Source organism: Coregonus clupeaformis, chromosome 20 (assembly GCF_020615455.1).
Source record: "Coregonus clupeaformis isolate EN_2021a chromosome 20, ASM2061545v1, whole genome shotgun sequence".
NCBI classification, from domain to species: domain Eukaryota; kingdom Metazoa; phylum Chordata; class Actinopteri; order Salmoniformes; family Salmonidae; genus Coregonus; species Coregonus clupeaformis.
The window spans coordinates 45763763-45780651 of NC_059211.1; the positions used below are offsets into that span (position 1 = coordinate 45763763).

The 16889-nt window shown below is 46.0% G+C and overlaps 1 protein-coding gene across 1 annotated transcript in view; it reads right to left on the bottom strand.

Annotated features, from left to right (window-relative positions):
• The window catches only part of LOC121533511 (C3 and PZP-like alpha-2-macroglobulin domain-containing protein 8), a 50233-nt gene that overhangs the window by 32201 nt on the left and 1143 nt on the right, over positions 1-16889 (bottom strand). Inside the window, exons 2-24 of the mRNA XM_041839515.2 lie at positions 15073-15224; positions 14248-14270; positions 13554-13719; positions 13316-13368; positions 12747-12764; positions 11971-12025; positions 11777-11890; positions 11483-11567; positions 11235-11343; positions 10874-11101; positions 10568-10738; positions 10088-10216; positions 9703-9895; positions 9294-9469; positions 5697-5846; positions 5434-5595; positions 5202-5344; positions 4854-4916; positions 3199-3430; positions 2470-2623; positions 699-838; positions 521-572; positions 69-367 (exon numbers count right to left, since the gene is read on the bottom strand). Coding sequence (XP_041695449.2) covers positions 69-367; positions 521-572; positions 699-838; positions 2470-2623; positions 3199-3430; positions 4854-4916; positions 5202-5344; positions 5434-5595; positions 5697-5846; positions 9294-9469; positions 9703-9895; positions 10088-10216; positions 10568-10738; positions 10874-11101; positions 11235-11343; positions 11483-11567; positions 11777-11890; positions 11971-12025; positions 12747-12764; positions 13316-13368; positions 13554-13719; positions 14248-14270; positions 15073-15224 — 3067 coding nt within the window. The remainder of the gene's footprint in view (positions 1-68; positions 368-520; positions 573-698; positions 839-2469; positions 2624-3198; positions 3431-4853; positions 4917-5201; positions 5345-5433; positions 5596-5696; positions 5847-9293; positions 9470-9702; positions 9896-10087; positions 10217-10567; positions 10739-10873; positions 11102-11234; positions 11344-11482; positions 11568-11776; positions 11891-11970; positions 12026-12746; positions 12765-13315; positions 13369-13553; positions 13720-14247; positions 14271-15072; positions 15225-16889) is intronic.

The following is a 16889-nucleotide window of genomic DNA, read 5'->3' on the forward strand; positions in this document are numbered from 1 at the left end:
CTCATTATATAGAATAGATGCTACAATAACAAAAAGAGAACTAGGCTTGACCATCCCCCTCCTCTCACCTGCACCACGCCACCCTTCCAGCTGACCCAGAAGCTGCGGAACTCATCCCAGGAGAGGATGCCCGGGGTGGGGGAGCTGACCACTGGCTCGCCCATCTTGCCCAGGGAGATCCAGGAGCGGGTGTTCTGTCTGCCCCCCAGTACAATCTCCAGCATCTCAGCACTGTCGTGGGGGCTGGGTGAGAAGGCAAAATGGGCATCGTTGTGGGTCTTCACTGCCACCTCAAAGTGAGTCATCTTGGCCGGCTTCTTCACGTACTGGTACTCATACTTGTTGGGTGTGGAGACGTGGATTCGCTCTGAGAATAGAAATGTCAGATTCACATTAAATTGTGGCCCAGTGCAGAAAATAAACCAGACTGTAGAGGCAGAAAGGTGTTGGGTAACACTTAAAATGTACTTGCTCTTATACCCGTGTAGTACTATAGTACAATATATAACTGTATACTGACCGTTGGGGCAGAAGAAGACACTGTAGGTGTACTGTCTTGGCAGGCCCTCTGGCTGTAGGGGGAGAAACAACATGTTAGAGCTGACATCACTCTCTACTAATGACAGTACATGGTACAGCAAGCATTTGCTCCCCATCTCAGCTCTCTCCCCAGGCAGTCTCTCCCCCATTTCTCATACCTCCACCAGGACACTCCTTCGGACATAGTCAAGGCCAATGGGGGTCCTCCGGTCCTCCAGGTCATCTATGTTTTTGCCTGTTTTAGTTGACTGGAGTCCATCTAAGCAGCAGCCCGGCTCACTATAGGCAATGGCCCGTGCTACGGCAGGAAAAACAGAGATATACTTCACCTCACCATACTGTATATCAGGATGTTTTTTTTTTGCTTGTAAGTTCCCACTAAGCAGGACTTTTATTGCATACATTTTAAGTACAAATTTACTGTATAAAATAAATCGAACAAGCAGCCAAGAGACTATACTGTGAAGAATGCTATTTGAAGAAAACATAGTTATGTTAATGAAATAGTTTTGTAAATGCACACCTTTAACTGCACCATACATCTATCTATCAACAACACAATCCCACATTGCACAACAACACAAATCATGATTGTTAAAGAACATGTAGTTCCCTTTGCAGAGAAGCACATTGGAGACGTGGCTGTGTGCCAATGTGTTCTCTTTGTGTGTGTGTAATGAGAGGGAAAGACTAGGGGCCAGTGGACAGAGAGAGAGCCGTGGGGGGCCAATTGACCACCAGTGACCTGAAAACTCATCAACATGCCACTGAGTGTCAGTGCAAGGCCCCGGCTGCTCCCCCGCTGGTGGCCCGCTTTGTACCTTTGAGGGGACTATTTGTATCGCTGGATCACCAGATCACATAAAGGCGTCAGCATGCTTCAGTTCGGCTGGCGTCTAGCCGACGTCGGCTAGGCAAACCGAACGAGTCTGCTCGCATACACCCTTAAAAGACCTTCGCGAGAACAAAGCGGCAATAGTACTGTTTGTCCATTTTGAGACGCCGTAGTATACATTTCCTCAAAATAGTCACAATTAATCTAAGATAACTCAGAAATCTGTCATTAATTTGGAAGTTTTTGCAGAGGAGATATTAGTTGTGCAATTTTACATCTAACTAAGCTGTTTGGTGCAGTATTTCGCAATGTCGTCATAATATATGCAGGAAATGGCAACCCGAGTGGCGCAGCGGTCTAAGGCACTGCAGTGCTTGAGGCGTCACTACAGATCAAGGTCCAATCCCGGGAGACCCATGAGGCAACGCACAATTGGCCCCGTGTTGTCCGGGTTAGGGGAGGGTTTGGCTGGCCGGGATGTCCTTGTCCCATCGCGCTCTAGCGACTCCTGTGGCGGGCCGGGCGCATTCACGCTGACACGGTCGCCAGTTGTACGGTGTTTCCTCCGACACATTGGTGCGGCTGGCTACCGGGTTAAGTGAGCAGTGTGTCAAGAAGAAGTGCGGCTTGGCAGGGTCGTGTTTCGGAGAACGCATGGCTCTCGACCTTCGCCTCTCCCGAGTCCGTACGGGAGTTGCAGCGATGGGACAAGACTGTAACTACCAATTGGATGTCCCGAAATTGTGAGTAAATTTTTTAAAAAATATATATATATGCACAAACTCTTCCGAACTGTTTCGGCTGGGAAGAATGTGGATGCCTTAAGCCTTCAAAGGCCTCATGGATTTAGGGTTGGATGGAGAGGAGAGCTAAAAGGTAGGTGTTACTCCTACAGCATGTAACAACAGCATTCACAAAGGGGCAGCGTACCATACCAACCTGCAATATCCTATGAATCAAATCCCAAACTTCAAGAGCTATTAGCAATACGCTTACAACATCAGAAAACTGAGGATTTCCGGAACCGTAAGAACTATGAGAGAACTTGGAACTCTTCCCCAGGGGTTTCCCAGTAACTGACTAGATTGAATAACCTGTGATGTTGGCCGCGCCCAGCTCAGTGAAGGACAGCACTATGGATGTGGGTGTGGCCTCTCCTGGAGCAACACACTTCTTCCTGGTTAGGTGATGCTTCCCGGGGTGGCCCACAAACTTGATGCCTTTGGGAACGGTGACTTTGACATGGACCTGAGCAAGACGGAGAGAGAGAGAGGGAGAGACACACACACACAGGAAGGCCCTGCATTAACACAACAGAGTTGGATTTCTTCTGACAAGACATGATCGCGTCATATCTGCTCTCCGTTTCGTCCCTTCATGTAGCGTGACCTCCTCAAAGCTCTTAAAGGATTTTGGGGAATTTCGAATCACATTGCACATTTTCCATGCTGACTGACTCATGGCTCTCAGGCTCCCTGAAGGATTAAGTTCCACTCATCGTCCAAATTTCGCAAAGGGCTCGGTAAAGGAGTCAGGTTGTTTCACTGTTCTTTATCCACACGCCACAAGTCATAAATAACTTTGCAGGAAATATAAGAATCACATGTTTTCAGGCAGACATCAAAGGCAGGGCTCCATTGGCTTGCATAATCACCTAACATGACATTAAAGCACAGCACGCATAGCCCTTCAACAGGCTCATCTGCTAACACCATGATGTCATCTCTGTAAACAGGAGGATGGACACAGTTATGGTCGTGTTAGGACCAGATTTCCTCGTGGTCGTCATGGTTTAGTGTCCACCCCTTCTTTCGCCCCCTCACCTCTGCGCAGGTAGACAGGTAGTTGTAAACAGTCAGCGGTACTTTGGTCTGCTCCCCACGTATCACACTGTAGGGGAGGGTGAAGTCTACGAAGAAGGGCTTGAAGGTACGAAGCTCCGCCCTCTTGGCAAGGCCCAGCCCCTTCTCCTCTGACAAGCCAATGGCCTCTGTCACCCAGGTGGTAATGGAGTCTGGAACGTCCAATCGTAACTCAGCTTCGCCGGTGACATCACTGCCAAAACAGATTTGGGGGTGACATTTTACTCAGAAGCTAATGTACCATTCCAACAAACAATGTTCTCTAAGCATGACCCCCATAGAAAACACTGTTTCAGACTAATTTTTGGAACAAGACCACGTTATGGGAATGAAGGGGATTGATCTAATATGTGTCTCATATGGGAAACACCTGTAACTAAGTAATATTCTGCCCATAACACATTGCAATACATAGGTGTGAAAAACAGGCAGGTGTTCAGTAAAGCTGTTTTATAAATGAGTGAGATCATTGTTGGCTACCCGTACTGACGTTGGTTTTGGCTGGCTTTCACAGGGCATAATAAGCATTCTCGGAAATTACTAACGCACTGTCTTTTTATCAAAGTCACCCCAAAATGACTTTGATACACTCAATAAGGGAAATCAAAGCGTTGGATTGAATAGGAAATTAGGCAGAACACAACTCTGCCCAAAGGAATCAAGCATATGGAAATCTATGGCCAGTTTATTTATATTGGCTGGAATTGAAAGGCAAGAGCTGTTGAGAAAACCGATGTGTGTTCCAAGACAACCCTGCTTAAATGGGCCACATTCACACCCACTGGGAGAAAATGCAGTGGTGAAATATCCCCCTCTCAAATATGTGCTCCCTTACCCCTCCCACTCCTCCATCCTCACAGATCTGGAACACCCCCAAATCCCAATTAAATACCCACAATCTGATGCAGCTGAGACCATCTCCACCCACTCTCTCAAACACACACACACACAAATGCATTCAGACGCACAGGCGTCACGCTCATAGGGGCACGTGCCCCCTCAGATTTGACCTGTTTTTTTTGTGTGTTTTTTTTCCGTTTCTCTGTAATACTACTAGCCACCTAGCAATTTTATGAAGTTGGCTTTAAGTTAGCTCAGATAGGTTCCCAATCTCCAAACCTCATAATCTCCAGCTACCAAGAAGCCATTTCAGGCTATCAATCAAGTTAGAGTAGCTAGCTTATCTAACTATCTTAGCTGGTATGCCTGCTGGCAAGGTTGGGTGACTTTAGAAAAGCAAGCAATTAATAAATAAGACTTACATTCCTTTCAATCTTTTACCCAGACACACACACAGACACAGACACGCACACACACACACAGACACACACAGACACACACACAGACACACACACAGACACACACCCAGACACACACACAGACACAGACACACACACAGACACACACAGACACACACACAGACACACACACAGACACAGACACAGACACGCACGCACGCACACACAGACACAGACACGCACAGACACAGACACACACACAGACACACACACAGACACACACACAGACACACACACACACACAGACACAGACAGACACAGACACACACAGAGACACACACACAGACACACACACAGACGATGTGGGTGTTCCAGTACCTGACATTGATGCAGTGCCACACCCACGTCTCCGGGAAAAATGTCCGCCTGCGCTTCTCTGTTCTGCAACCAAAACAACACAACTTGACATCAATAAAGGCCTTCCATTATGGATCTGGATGCAACAACCTGTAGTTGGAAAATTGATTGTATTTAAACCCACGCTGACATTTGTTAAGGCACACGTGTGTAATGTTCATCTCAAGAATTAAAGTCATTTGTGGAGTAAAGTCCTAAATATTTATGGTCCCCATCCCAACAGTCCAGTTTCTGGTTCAGGTACTAGAGAATAGTGGGCACAGTGACAAGTTATAATTGGCAAAAACCTGCCGTTATATGTGTAGCTACCTGGGCACAGTGCGAGAGTGCATGGCTGCCACCAGTGTGGATGTGTGAGGCTGGAAGGCAGGAACGGCCTCGTCTGTGTACATCCCTCCACTCTGTCTGTGGTTCAGGGTCACCATGTCAGTCATCACCACGAGACCAGTCTCCTGTTACACATTACAGACACACACACACATTGTAAAAACAATAGACTGAAGATCTTATGCTACGCCTGATGATTGGGCGTTGTTCTCACCGTGAAGGCGAAGCGGGCATCTTTAGTGATGTCCCAGTGCCAGGGGAACACTGAAGAACGCCTCCGTCGCTTAGACGACAGCCCCGGCCACCAGAAGTGCCCGTCGTCTTTGGGAACTCCAAAGCCATCGGACACATCAAAGTCTGCCAGTTCTTTAAACACCTACAGAACAGTGGACATGGATGGCTTACATTCATTACCTGTCCGAATGTAGTTAAGCGGTACTATAGATTAGAAACAAGGTAAGATGGAGGGAGACAGACCTTGTCTGGACTGAGCTGGAAGTCTGGCTTGAGAAGATAGAGGCTCTTGTCCACGGTGGCGACACATACGCAGGAGCCCTTCTCACCACTGACACGCAGACTGATAGGGTCACCTGGCATTGACTCGTTGGTAGACAAAGAGGCAGACACCTACAGACAAAGACACAGATGAGAGTTCCTGTGAGACCCATAGCCATGATGATGTATTTATGGTCAGGAGTCAACAGTTCAACGCAGGGCCTGAAGATGGACAATGACAGCCCTAAACCTTGACACCCCAAACCGGTTTTCACACAAAAGCCCAAATTAGCCCTTTATGTGTTCCACTGGCCTCCTTTTTCCAGCTCCTAGCTTAACCCCTCATCATCCTGCCTGTCATGACCCCACTCATCTCCACACACAGTCTCTGTCTCATCATGTCCACATAGGTAGCCACACACACACCTCCCTACCTCATTGATTGCATACCAGGGAGCAGTAAATACTTCAGGGAAGGAGTTAACCCAGCCTGCCTAATGCAGCCAGCAACTGTGGAGCTCATGGGCCAACTTTACATTTTAGTCATTTCGCAGACGCTCTTATCCAGAGCGACTTACAGTTTTAGTGAGTGCATACATTTTCATACTGGCCCCCCGTGGGAATCGAACCCACAACCCTGGCGTTGCAAACGCCATGCTCTACCAACTGAGCTACACAGGACTGTACAGCTAGTTGATAACAGCGACTCACTGGCACTGGGGATCCCACTGTAGCATAGCATGGGACTTCAGTCAACTATGGTACCCACCAGAAAACGTACACACGAACAGTGGGTAATGTCTCAGTCATCCCAAACTAGGGCTGGGCGTCATATCGAATTAATTAATTCTGATTTGGAGTCGTTGTCCCAAAGGCAGGAAGTCAGGCGACAAGCTTAGGTCCAAAATAAGCCCATAGAAACGCATTGGGCATATTTTGGACAGATTCCTCTTTGCTTACACAAACACACACACACCAAGCCCCTCCCCCAGCCACTCACAACAACAAAGATGAGAGATCACTTCTTCCTCTCTGACAAGCGGTTCCAACTCGCTATTTGCATTTGAGGTTTGGCCCAACAGAATTGGTCACATGGACACCGAAACACATTGAGACATTTTACTGTAACAGAGTTGGAGTTCAGTCTTTATGTCTCAACTACTCATTATTGCGCACAGAACAGACACTACTAAAACGGGAGTATCAATGCACATTAGTTGTGGAAAATGAATGCTCAGTTTGTCGCGCGCGGCGTTGCAGTACCACTATAGCAGCATTTCTGCCAAATACTGTTATCCTAGCAGTCTAGTCTGTGTTTTATAAATGTGCTATAATCATAAAAAGATGCATTTGTATAAGGAATTGGCAACTCGTTCTCATTCTGAGAAATAAGGTAGGCCACTTGATTTCAACAACTGAACAAAGTGTTAGCTAGCAAATAGATCCAAGTTGGCTAAACTTTAAATATAAATATTAGCTGGATACTCACTAGCACGTGGGCATGTGCTTGAGAGATTGTTTATGAGACCTGTGTTAATTTTCTATAAGAAGTTAGTCATTATTAGTGAATGTGCATTATGCATGGTTCTGGTAAAATGTGTAACAAAAAGGGCCTTTTCATAGACCTGACTTGAATGCCAGATCAGTGAATATTACAAAAAAGCACCTATTGTAAATAATTAAATAATTAGTGGGTCTTATGGTTTTGTAAGGCTTGTATTTAGTTTAGGTATAATTTCACAAGCCCTCTCATTCAGGGGTTTTTCTTAATGTTTTACTATTTTCTACACGAAGACATCAAAACTATGAAATAACACATATGGAATCATGTAGTAACCAAAAAAGTGTTAAACAAATCAAAATATATGTAGATTTTAGATTCTTCAAAGTAGCCACCTTTTGCCTTGATGACAGCTTTGCACACTCTTGGCATTCTCTCAATCAGCTTCACCTGGAATGCTTTTCCAACAGTCTTGAAGGAGTTCCCACATATGCTGAGCACTTGTTGGCTGCTTTTCCTTCACTCTGCGGTCCAACTCATCCCAAACCATCTCAATTGGGTTGAGGTCGGGTGATTGTGGAGGCCAGTTCATCTGATGCAGCACTCCATCACTCTCCTTCTTGGTCAAATAGCCCTTACACAGCCTGGAGGTGTGTTGGGTCATTGTCCTGTTGAATAACAAATTATAGTCCAACTAAGCGCAAACCAGATGGGATGGCGTATCGCTGCAGAATGCTTTGGTAGCCATGCTGGTTAACTGTGCCTTGAATTCTAAATAAATCACTGACAGTGTCACCAGCAAAGCACCCCCACACCATCACACGTCCTCCTCCATGCTTCACGGTGGGAACCACACATGTGGAGATCATCCGTTCACCTACTCTGCGTCTCACAAAGACACAGCGGTTGGAACCAAAAATCTCAAATTTGGACTCATCAGACCAAAGGACAGATTTCCACCGGTCTAATGTCCATTGCTCGTGTTTCTTAACCCAAGCAAGTCTCTTCTTATTATTGGTGTCCTTTAGTAGTGGTTTCTTTGCAGCAATTCGACTATGAAGGCCTGATTCACGCAGTCTCCTCTGAACAGTTGATGTTGAGATGTGTCTGTTACTTGAACTCTGTGAAGCATTTATTTGGGCTCCAATTTCTGAGGCTGGTAACTCTAATGAACTTATCCTCTGCAGCAGAGGTAACTCTGGGTCTTCCATTCCTGTGGCGGTCCTCATGAGAGCCAGTTTCATCATAGCGCTTGATGGTTTTTGCGACTGCACTTGAAGAAACATTCAAAGTTCTTGAAATGTTACGGATTGACTGACCTTCATGTCTTAAAGTAATGATGGACTGTCGGTTCACTTTGCTTATTTGAGCTCTTACCAAATAGGGCTATCTTCTGTATACCACCCCTACCTTGCCACAACACAACTGATTGTCTCAAACGTATTAAGAAATTCCACAAATTAACTTTTAACAAGGCACACCTGTTAATTGAAATGCATTCCAGGTGACAACCTCATGAAGCTGGTTGAGAGAATGCCAAGAGTGTGCAAAGCTGTCCTCAAGGCAAAGGGTGGCTACTTTGAAGAATCTCCAATATAAAATATATTTTGATTTGTTTAACACTTTTTTGGTTACTACATGATTCCATATGTGTTATTTCATAGTTTTGATGTCTTCACTATTATTCTACAATGTGGAAAATAGTAAAAATAAAGAAAAATCCTGGAATGAGTAGGTGTGTCCAAACTTTCTACTGGTACTTTATATTGTGAATCGTCCATAAGTTTGAAAAAAATTGAGATATGATTTTTAGGCCATATCGCCCAGTCCTATCCCAAACTGAACGTGGCCTGGTTGCCAGTCTGTTTCTGCTTTAGCCAACTCCTTTGTTGTCTGGCATGAGTTGGCTAAATCAGGGACAAACTGGCAACCATGATAGACCTACCTATCATTCTGACAGTGACTGTGTGTACAGGGAGGACTGTGTGTACAGGGAAGACTGTGTGTACAGGCAAGACTGTATGTACAGTGCACATTGAGGGATTCAAGGACTCAGAGAGGGACGTCCTGTACGGTACCTGGTTCTCAAAGCTGGGCTGTACAGGGATCTGTAGACTGTCAGTGACGCCCTCTCCATTCTCCCTCACGTAGTAGACCAAGAGGCGGCTGAGGGGTGCCATGTTGTGGGTCACTGGCAAACGCAGCACCAGCATACAGCTGTCTGTCTCACCCAGTGGGGAGGAGGCTGCCGGACCTGGAGGGCATGGGAAGAGAAAGAGAGTATAAAGGGAGAGAGGAGACAAGAGGTAGAAGAGACAGAGAGGGGGAAGAGCTAAATATATACAGAGTTTGACCAACTATCCTCTATGTATTCTTAGCAGAATGCATTGGAACGTTTGGTGCAAACATGGTGTCCATTGGTCAAAATTCTCTGCTCTTCAATATGGAACAAAATAGACTTCTCATCTGGGACTCTATAGTACTGACCAGAGCCACTGGGTGGCGTGGTGGTGTGGATGTTCTTGTCGAAGGTGACCGCTGCCCTCTTGCTTCTGTGGGCTGTAGCGTTGGGCTGCTGCTGGCCGGACTGGACGATGTTTCCTCTGGAGGCGATCTCATAGTGGAGGGTGAAGTTACAGGGACAGGTGGACTTCAGAGTGACCTCAGCCTCCTGACCGATCTAAACACACACAAACACACACCACTATTACGCTAGAGACATCATAATGATCATAATAGTATTAGTAGTACTATGTTATTACTGTTTACATACAGTCTGTATATGATATGTGACCAATGTCTCAACGATGGTGTTGGAGATCTGATGATGTGTAATGCTAGTAAAGTAATGATAGTCGGGTGGAGTGCGTACCTTGAGAGGAGCGCTGAGGCTCTGGATCTGGATGTGACACTTGCTGGGGGAGTACCAGCTGCTGATGGACAGGTAGCTGGGGAGGTACTGGTCTCCAGCCGGACGGCCATCTATGGCTGTCACCTTGGTCTGGGGCACAACACACGACAGGATTTAACCCACCAATACATTCCACTCTCTGGACTATGATGACATCAAGCAAAATCCTATCAAACATAATCCTGATAGCTCGGTTTTATGAATAGCTCTTATGAGAAGCTAACTAAGCTCTAACCATGTCCACCTCCACCTCTCTCTCCCCCTCCACCTCTCCCTCTATATCTCCACTCCCTCTATCTCTCTCTCTATCGCTCCACCTCTCCCTCTATCGCGCCACCTCCTCCTTCCATCTCTCCCTCCATCTTTCCACCTCCCTCCATCTTTCCACCTCCATCCATCTCTCCACCTTCCTCCATCTCTCCACCTCCATGGTCCACTGACCTCCAGCCAGACGTACTGGGCAGCGTTGGGAATGGAGGGGATCTCAAACGTGGCCTGGCCGTCCCTGGACGTCAGCTCGCTGGTGTACACGTTGTCCTTAGGGGTCAGCTCCGCCTTCACACGCACCCGCACCCCATCTGCTGGGCTACCATCAGGGTAGGTTACCTCTACCTGGGGGACAGGGGGACAGACAGTCAGGTCTCTCGCATGGAGACGCATAAGTGAACCCAAGTCTTGTACAGTCCAGTTTCCCTTGATAGAGGTAATGTGAAGTCAATCGTATGAATACCTTTGGCTGTCTCTTACCTTTCCCTTGTAGGGCAGGCCAGGCTTGAACTGTTTGCGAGTGTCCTTTGAGTATTTGATGTCGATAAGCTGCTTGTGAACTGGGGTTGAATCATCGAACATTGTTTGCCGTCCTCCGTCCACGCTGGTCACTGACACCCACATGTTCACAGTGCCACGGAAATGATCAGCCACGTCCAGGGGCATCATGTCTTTGACACACAGGCTGAAGGTCGCTGAGCCTTTGATCTAATCATAGTGGAGGAAACAGACTGTTAAATATCTTAAATTAATCCTAAAAGGGGACACTCGGCAGAATTGAATGTGATTCCATTTTCCTGATAATTTTAGAATCTTCAGCACTGCAGCAGGGTTCACTCACCTCCATGGTCTTGACCACAGGATGGCCCACCTCATGTCGGTAGTACCCAACTCCATTCACTGTCATGTTCACTGTCATCTTCCCTGTCACTGGCTTCCCAAAGGTATATCTAAAGACAGAAAATTTGTTTGTGTTCAAACAAGAGTAGAGGTGCTACTTTGCCTCTCTAATATTCAACGAACAGTATGTGTTAGGGAATCACATTGACCATGTTAGGATGAGGTGAATGCTGCGAGTCAGTCACTCACCTGGCCCTCACAGTGGCCTGTTCACATGTGTTGAGGTCCTGGATGTACTGTGGAGGGTCTATCACCAGCTCAAACTTGGGCATCACTGTGGATCAGGGGGAGAGGAGTCCACATTATGCAAAGAGAGGCATGACAACATGGCTATACAGTCCCAGTTCAAACCTATAAATACCACCTCAAACAGAAGGGTCTTTGAACGTATCTTTGTTATGTAACCATGCTGGAGTTCCAAAACCTTTCAACCCAAACCACATCCCAATCTGGATAAATGGTCACGCTCAGTTAGCAACTCACCATACTTCTGCACTTCAAAGGACTTGTTGTAGGTGTGTCCCTGCATCTCTACAAAGATGAACCACTCTCCAAACATGGGCTGGTCTGAGAGAGGGAAACTCATGTTGACGATCCCTGAGGAGAGAAGCAGGGGTCAAAAAACAGGGTTTTTGACTCAGTCAACACCACATGATAACATAGGGAGTTTCTCTCACCGCAGCAGAGGGGTTTAAGCCCTTTCCACTGAACCATCCGAGATCCTCTTGGGTCCTGCAATCCAGAGTATGAATACACAGTTGATCAAGAGATTCTACTTTCATCAAAACAAGCATCAATCTGTTTCTCCCTACGTGAAAGCTGTGGGGATTGCTCAAAAAACGGCATGAACTTACATAAGTACTCATGAGTTAAGTTATGTAAGGGTTATGTAAATAAATATATTGGGGGTAACCCCTCCATGTCCCCCACTCCTACAGTAAGCTACTTCTTACATACACTGGCTTGGCTCTGACTCTAGGAGAAAGACTAACACTAACAGCCGTCAATCAGGTAAGGCCACTGCTCTGCTGGCTGCAGGTGACAGAATAACACAAACAGCTGCACAGTTATTCTTAGTCCCTGAGCTGAGCTCGTTTATACAACAACTTCCACTGGAATCTTAACACCAAGCAGCATATTTGCCCTGCAAAGCCACCGCAGACAGAGCACCAGAGGACGTGAGATGGACGGAGAGTGAGGGAGAGAGAGAAGGAGAGAGATTGAGGCGTTAGTAACAGCAGGAGAGAGCAGCTGAGTCAAAGAGAGCAGTTCCTTTCATGTTCAGTGTTAGGTTGGCCTGCTTCAGGGGCCAGGCTGGAGCTCAGAGCACAGGCCTGTTATCAAAGTGAGCCCTTCCCTGCCCTGTAATCTCCTGCCTGGGGTTGGGAGACTAAACCCCCAGTGTCCCATGGCCCTCCCTCCAAGCCCAACTGGTCCCTCTCCCTCCACTCACCACAACGTAGGCTTCAATCTGCAACCAGGGTAAGAAGAAGATGAAAAAAATTATTGTCAAGGATGGCGCACACATTAGACAAACTGCACAGCCACATGGCAAAATATCTCCTCCCCGCCTCCCCTCTCCAACAATCATCCATCTGTGAGTGCGATCGTTAGCCTTTGCCAGCAGCGGACCTTTATAGCTCTAGCCATCAATAAACACACTGTCTACACAGTGGCAATGGTATATTTGGAGCCATTTCAAAAATTCCAGCAGAAATTACTCAAGGTTTGTGGAGGTAAATAGGTTACTGTACATTTAGTGTGTATTCAGGCCAGGTTTCCCCCCACTTCACTCCCCTCTGAGGGGATCTTGGAAAAAATAAGTGTGTATAAACTAGCGTGATGCCACCACTCTTCATTTGAAGCCGGTATACATCAAAAGAGAGGAGGCCAGCTGCTTGGCATCAAGGCCCACTGACACACATTAGGTCAACACACCTGATTCTCATAATTCATATCCCATCCATTTCCTGTAAGTGGGTGTGATGTCTTGGCTTTGATGTGAGAGACTGGTTGCATTACCTTGTCATTGGCCGGCCTCAGATCCGGAGTGACTGAGTACACGTTGATGAGCACTGATTGAGAGAGGAACAGATTATTATCCACTTTAATGCATATTTTATGTAGAGTGCAATTCACAATCCATGTCATTAGCTTTTCTCCTGGGCTGCTATTAAGACATAATGGCCTACGAGTACATCTATCTACAGTAGAAGGTTTATGCCAATGGCTGATACTGAAGGGCCTGGGAGGTTGAGACCTTTTTGTTTGGGCTTGTAGACTGGCTTATCCGTCTGGATGAAGACAGCTGTGCCCTTGCTGTCCACAGTGACAGTGGTGTAGTTGTGGAAGATATATCCCCCCTCAGTGATGTGGCGATTCCCCCACACCTTCAGATGGGCCTGACCTCTCAGACCAGGAGGGACCTGAAACCAGGAAGGACACAAACAGTATATCTTCAGGATGTGGTACCTAACACAACACCACACCACACAGACCAGTGGCAAACCAGATGCTAAAGTGCTTAGCTAACACAATATGAGACTATATTTCATAAAGACGGGTGGGGGTTAGAGGGAGGGGAGGAATCAAGTCATGCATGTTGGATTGATCCATTCCAGCCTTCGGGGGCTGCAGACCCATACATGCACATCAACAGCTGTTGCATATTATATTGAGGCTGTTACCTTATTCCAAATGAATGTGCAAAAAGGCAGATGTTCACATACAAATGATGTTAGTGTTGTTTTGCATGTCGTTTGTGGAATGTGGACAAACTGAATTGGATCTCACTACTGTGCAGGTGGAGCCACAACCATTTCAATGCATTTTAAATACACTCTTGAAACAACAATTGCGTTGTTTATTTATAACTCTACACAACAAAGACCTGATATAACCAACTGATAAATGATAGATAAAAATGCTGTTAAACACAATGGCGTTGCTCTCACCTTTAATTTGATTGTGCCTTTGTCTGAAATGGAGAAAATTGAATAAAATCAATCAGTAAAAGTACACACAAAACAAAGTAAAACAATCTATCAAAATGATTGAGCTCTTGTGATTGAGAGGTGTGGTTTGATTCAAGGAACATTAACTCGCGTCAACACCGGACCTTGAGGGACACAGCGTTTACTGGTTTCCGTCCTTGCCTTTTACAGTAATCAAGAACCTTAGTTATATAATGGCTGGTTATCCTTTAGGCTCAGAAACACGCCCAATAGCATTTGCTGGCCGAGAGTGCTTAACACTAATTAACGTAATTTGCGAACCGATTTTACATGTAGAATCACGTGACAAATGTCTGAACAATCGGCAGACAAATGCTAGATCCACATTCCGTGCGATGTGTGCAAGATATAACCCGTTATGTGAAATCTCTGGCCAATCACGGTTATCAATTAATTGCCAGAGGAAAGGAAAACCAGTGGAACTGGAGTGATGCACTCTACAGGAGATACAGCTACAGGCTCTTTCAATGAAGCGCTGAAGTCCCATTAGTAGTGCTGTCAAACAAATCCCACATAGATATACACAAAATCCTGGTTAGACAAGCCAGGCTTTGCAATAAACCCCCTATCATAAGAAACATCCGTTAAGGGCCCTGTGAGGTCAGGAGTATACACTCAACAGGTCAGGGGTCAATCAGCCTCACACTGTGTACGTTCCCCTGTAAGAGCGTGTGTGTAATCCACTCTCAGCGTGTGTAGGGAATGGTGGTGTGTGTTTCTGCGTCAGCATGTGTGTGTGTGTGTGTGTGTGGGGGGGGTCCTCACCTAGCACAGTGCCATGGCTGTGTGCCACTGTCTCACCCTTCACAGAGAGCTGGACTTGAATATGTGTCTCCTCCACAGCATTGAAGATGGTGACGCTCAGGGCCTCCTCCACGCCAGCGCGGAAAACTGAGGGAGCAGCGATCAGGTAACCCCTAGTGACCAGGAGAAAAAGTGGGCTTGGTCAACAGACAGTGGGCCACGGAAACTTTTGTTCAGACGGTACTTCAGCCAGGGGTTCACAACTCTGGTCCTTGAGGGCTTGCTGTTTTTACAGGTCCTGATAAATAGATTATTCTCATCCCACTATGCTTCCAGCAGCACCCAATATCAACACACCAGTGGCCCCAACTTCACCCTCTTCCTGCCCTCCAAATATGGCTGTTCATAAGGCAGTATTGACACGCACACAAACACACCTCAAGGGATTTGCAAAGTGAGATCAGGTTTAACTGCGAGGTTAGCAGCGACACAGTACCTGTCAGCCAACAGGGCTCTGCTCTAGTGTTCTCTTTGGGTGGTCTGGAACCACAAAACTAGAATGTTTTTTAAACATAACGACCAAGATTCAAGACAGTCATTCTGATATTTAGTCGAGGGAAGACAGCTATCAGAAGGGTTGGAGGCCAAAGGACATCCTCAGATGCAGATAAACATTCTAAAAGTCCAATTAAACTTTTACCAATGGTTGGCAAAAGACCTCCATAAATGAGAGCAGGGGAAGTGGCATTTTAAAGATCTCCAAAAGTTCACTGGCTTTAGTTTGGAGGCATACTTAGGTTCCATGATGTACTTTTATCACACTATTACGTTATTATTACTACAGTGTTATTACATGCTCATTTCACTTTTTCATGAGTTAAACTCAATAAAAATGTGATTACATTATTTAAAAAGCAGGTTCTGTGTGTCATTCAGGTGACCGTTTTTCTAGACCTGGGAGCTCCCATCTGAAACTTTATTTGAGATCACTCAAACTAGAATGAGCATGGAATCCACCAACCCAGTTGCATGTCTGAGTGTCAGATCAGGTGGTTAGCATTACAGTGCTGGGAGCCAGAGGCTATCTAAGGATGTCTAAGTCCCAGAGTCATGAGAAAATCCCTTGGAAAATTGGGTTTTGAGAATAGCAAGATAATACGAGGAAATTGACTCTCAGCGTTTGATCTGCAGCAAGTTCAATCATCTCTTTGATAGGCCTGCGTCAGGTGCTGAGGACCATGCTTACTTTAATCACACAGGCAGATGCATTGAACTTCACAGTGGTTTCTGCCTGTCTCAGAGTTCAGTCTCCAATGCTTGAAGACTGATGTTCTTTTCTTAGGAAAGCTGGTATTAGTCCTGTAGCATTCTCTATGGTGTGGTGTGGTGGGCTTCCCTCTGGAGCACTTGGCAGCACAGCTTGTAACCCTTCATAATTAACACAGCCAAATTCTCCACAGTTCAGGATTAGGCTCTGTCATACTGTTGACTGCAGCCCAACTGATAGCATCAAAGAGCCCAAAGTCAAACGAATTTCAGTAGAGGTTTTTGTCAAACACAGGGAGGTGGAGGAACTAGTAGTATTGGAGGATAGTTTTCCATTCATAGGAAATAATATGTACACAAATCTAGTAAAGCATCTCATTGCTCTTAGGCTGTAATCTCTTTGTAATGTTCTTCTCCTACCAGAGATAATGGTGTATGAATGGTATATTATAAAATAAAACATTTCTGTTTCCCTTTTGTAAATGGGCTCTAAAACACTTACTGCAGCAGAACAGCAGTCCTGATTGACCTATTTTATAGGAACGACTATTTTTAACTGTTTAAATTTCAAT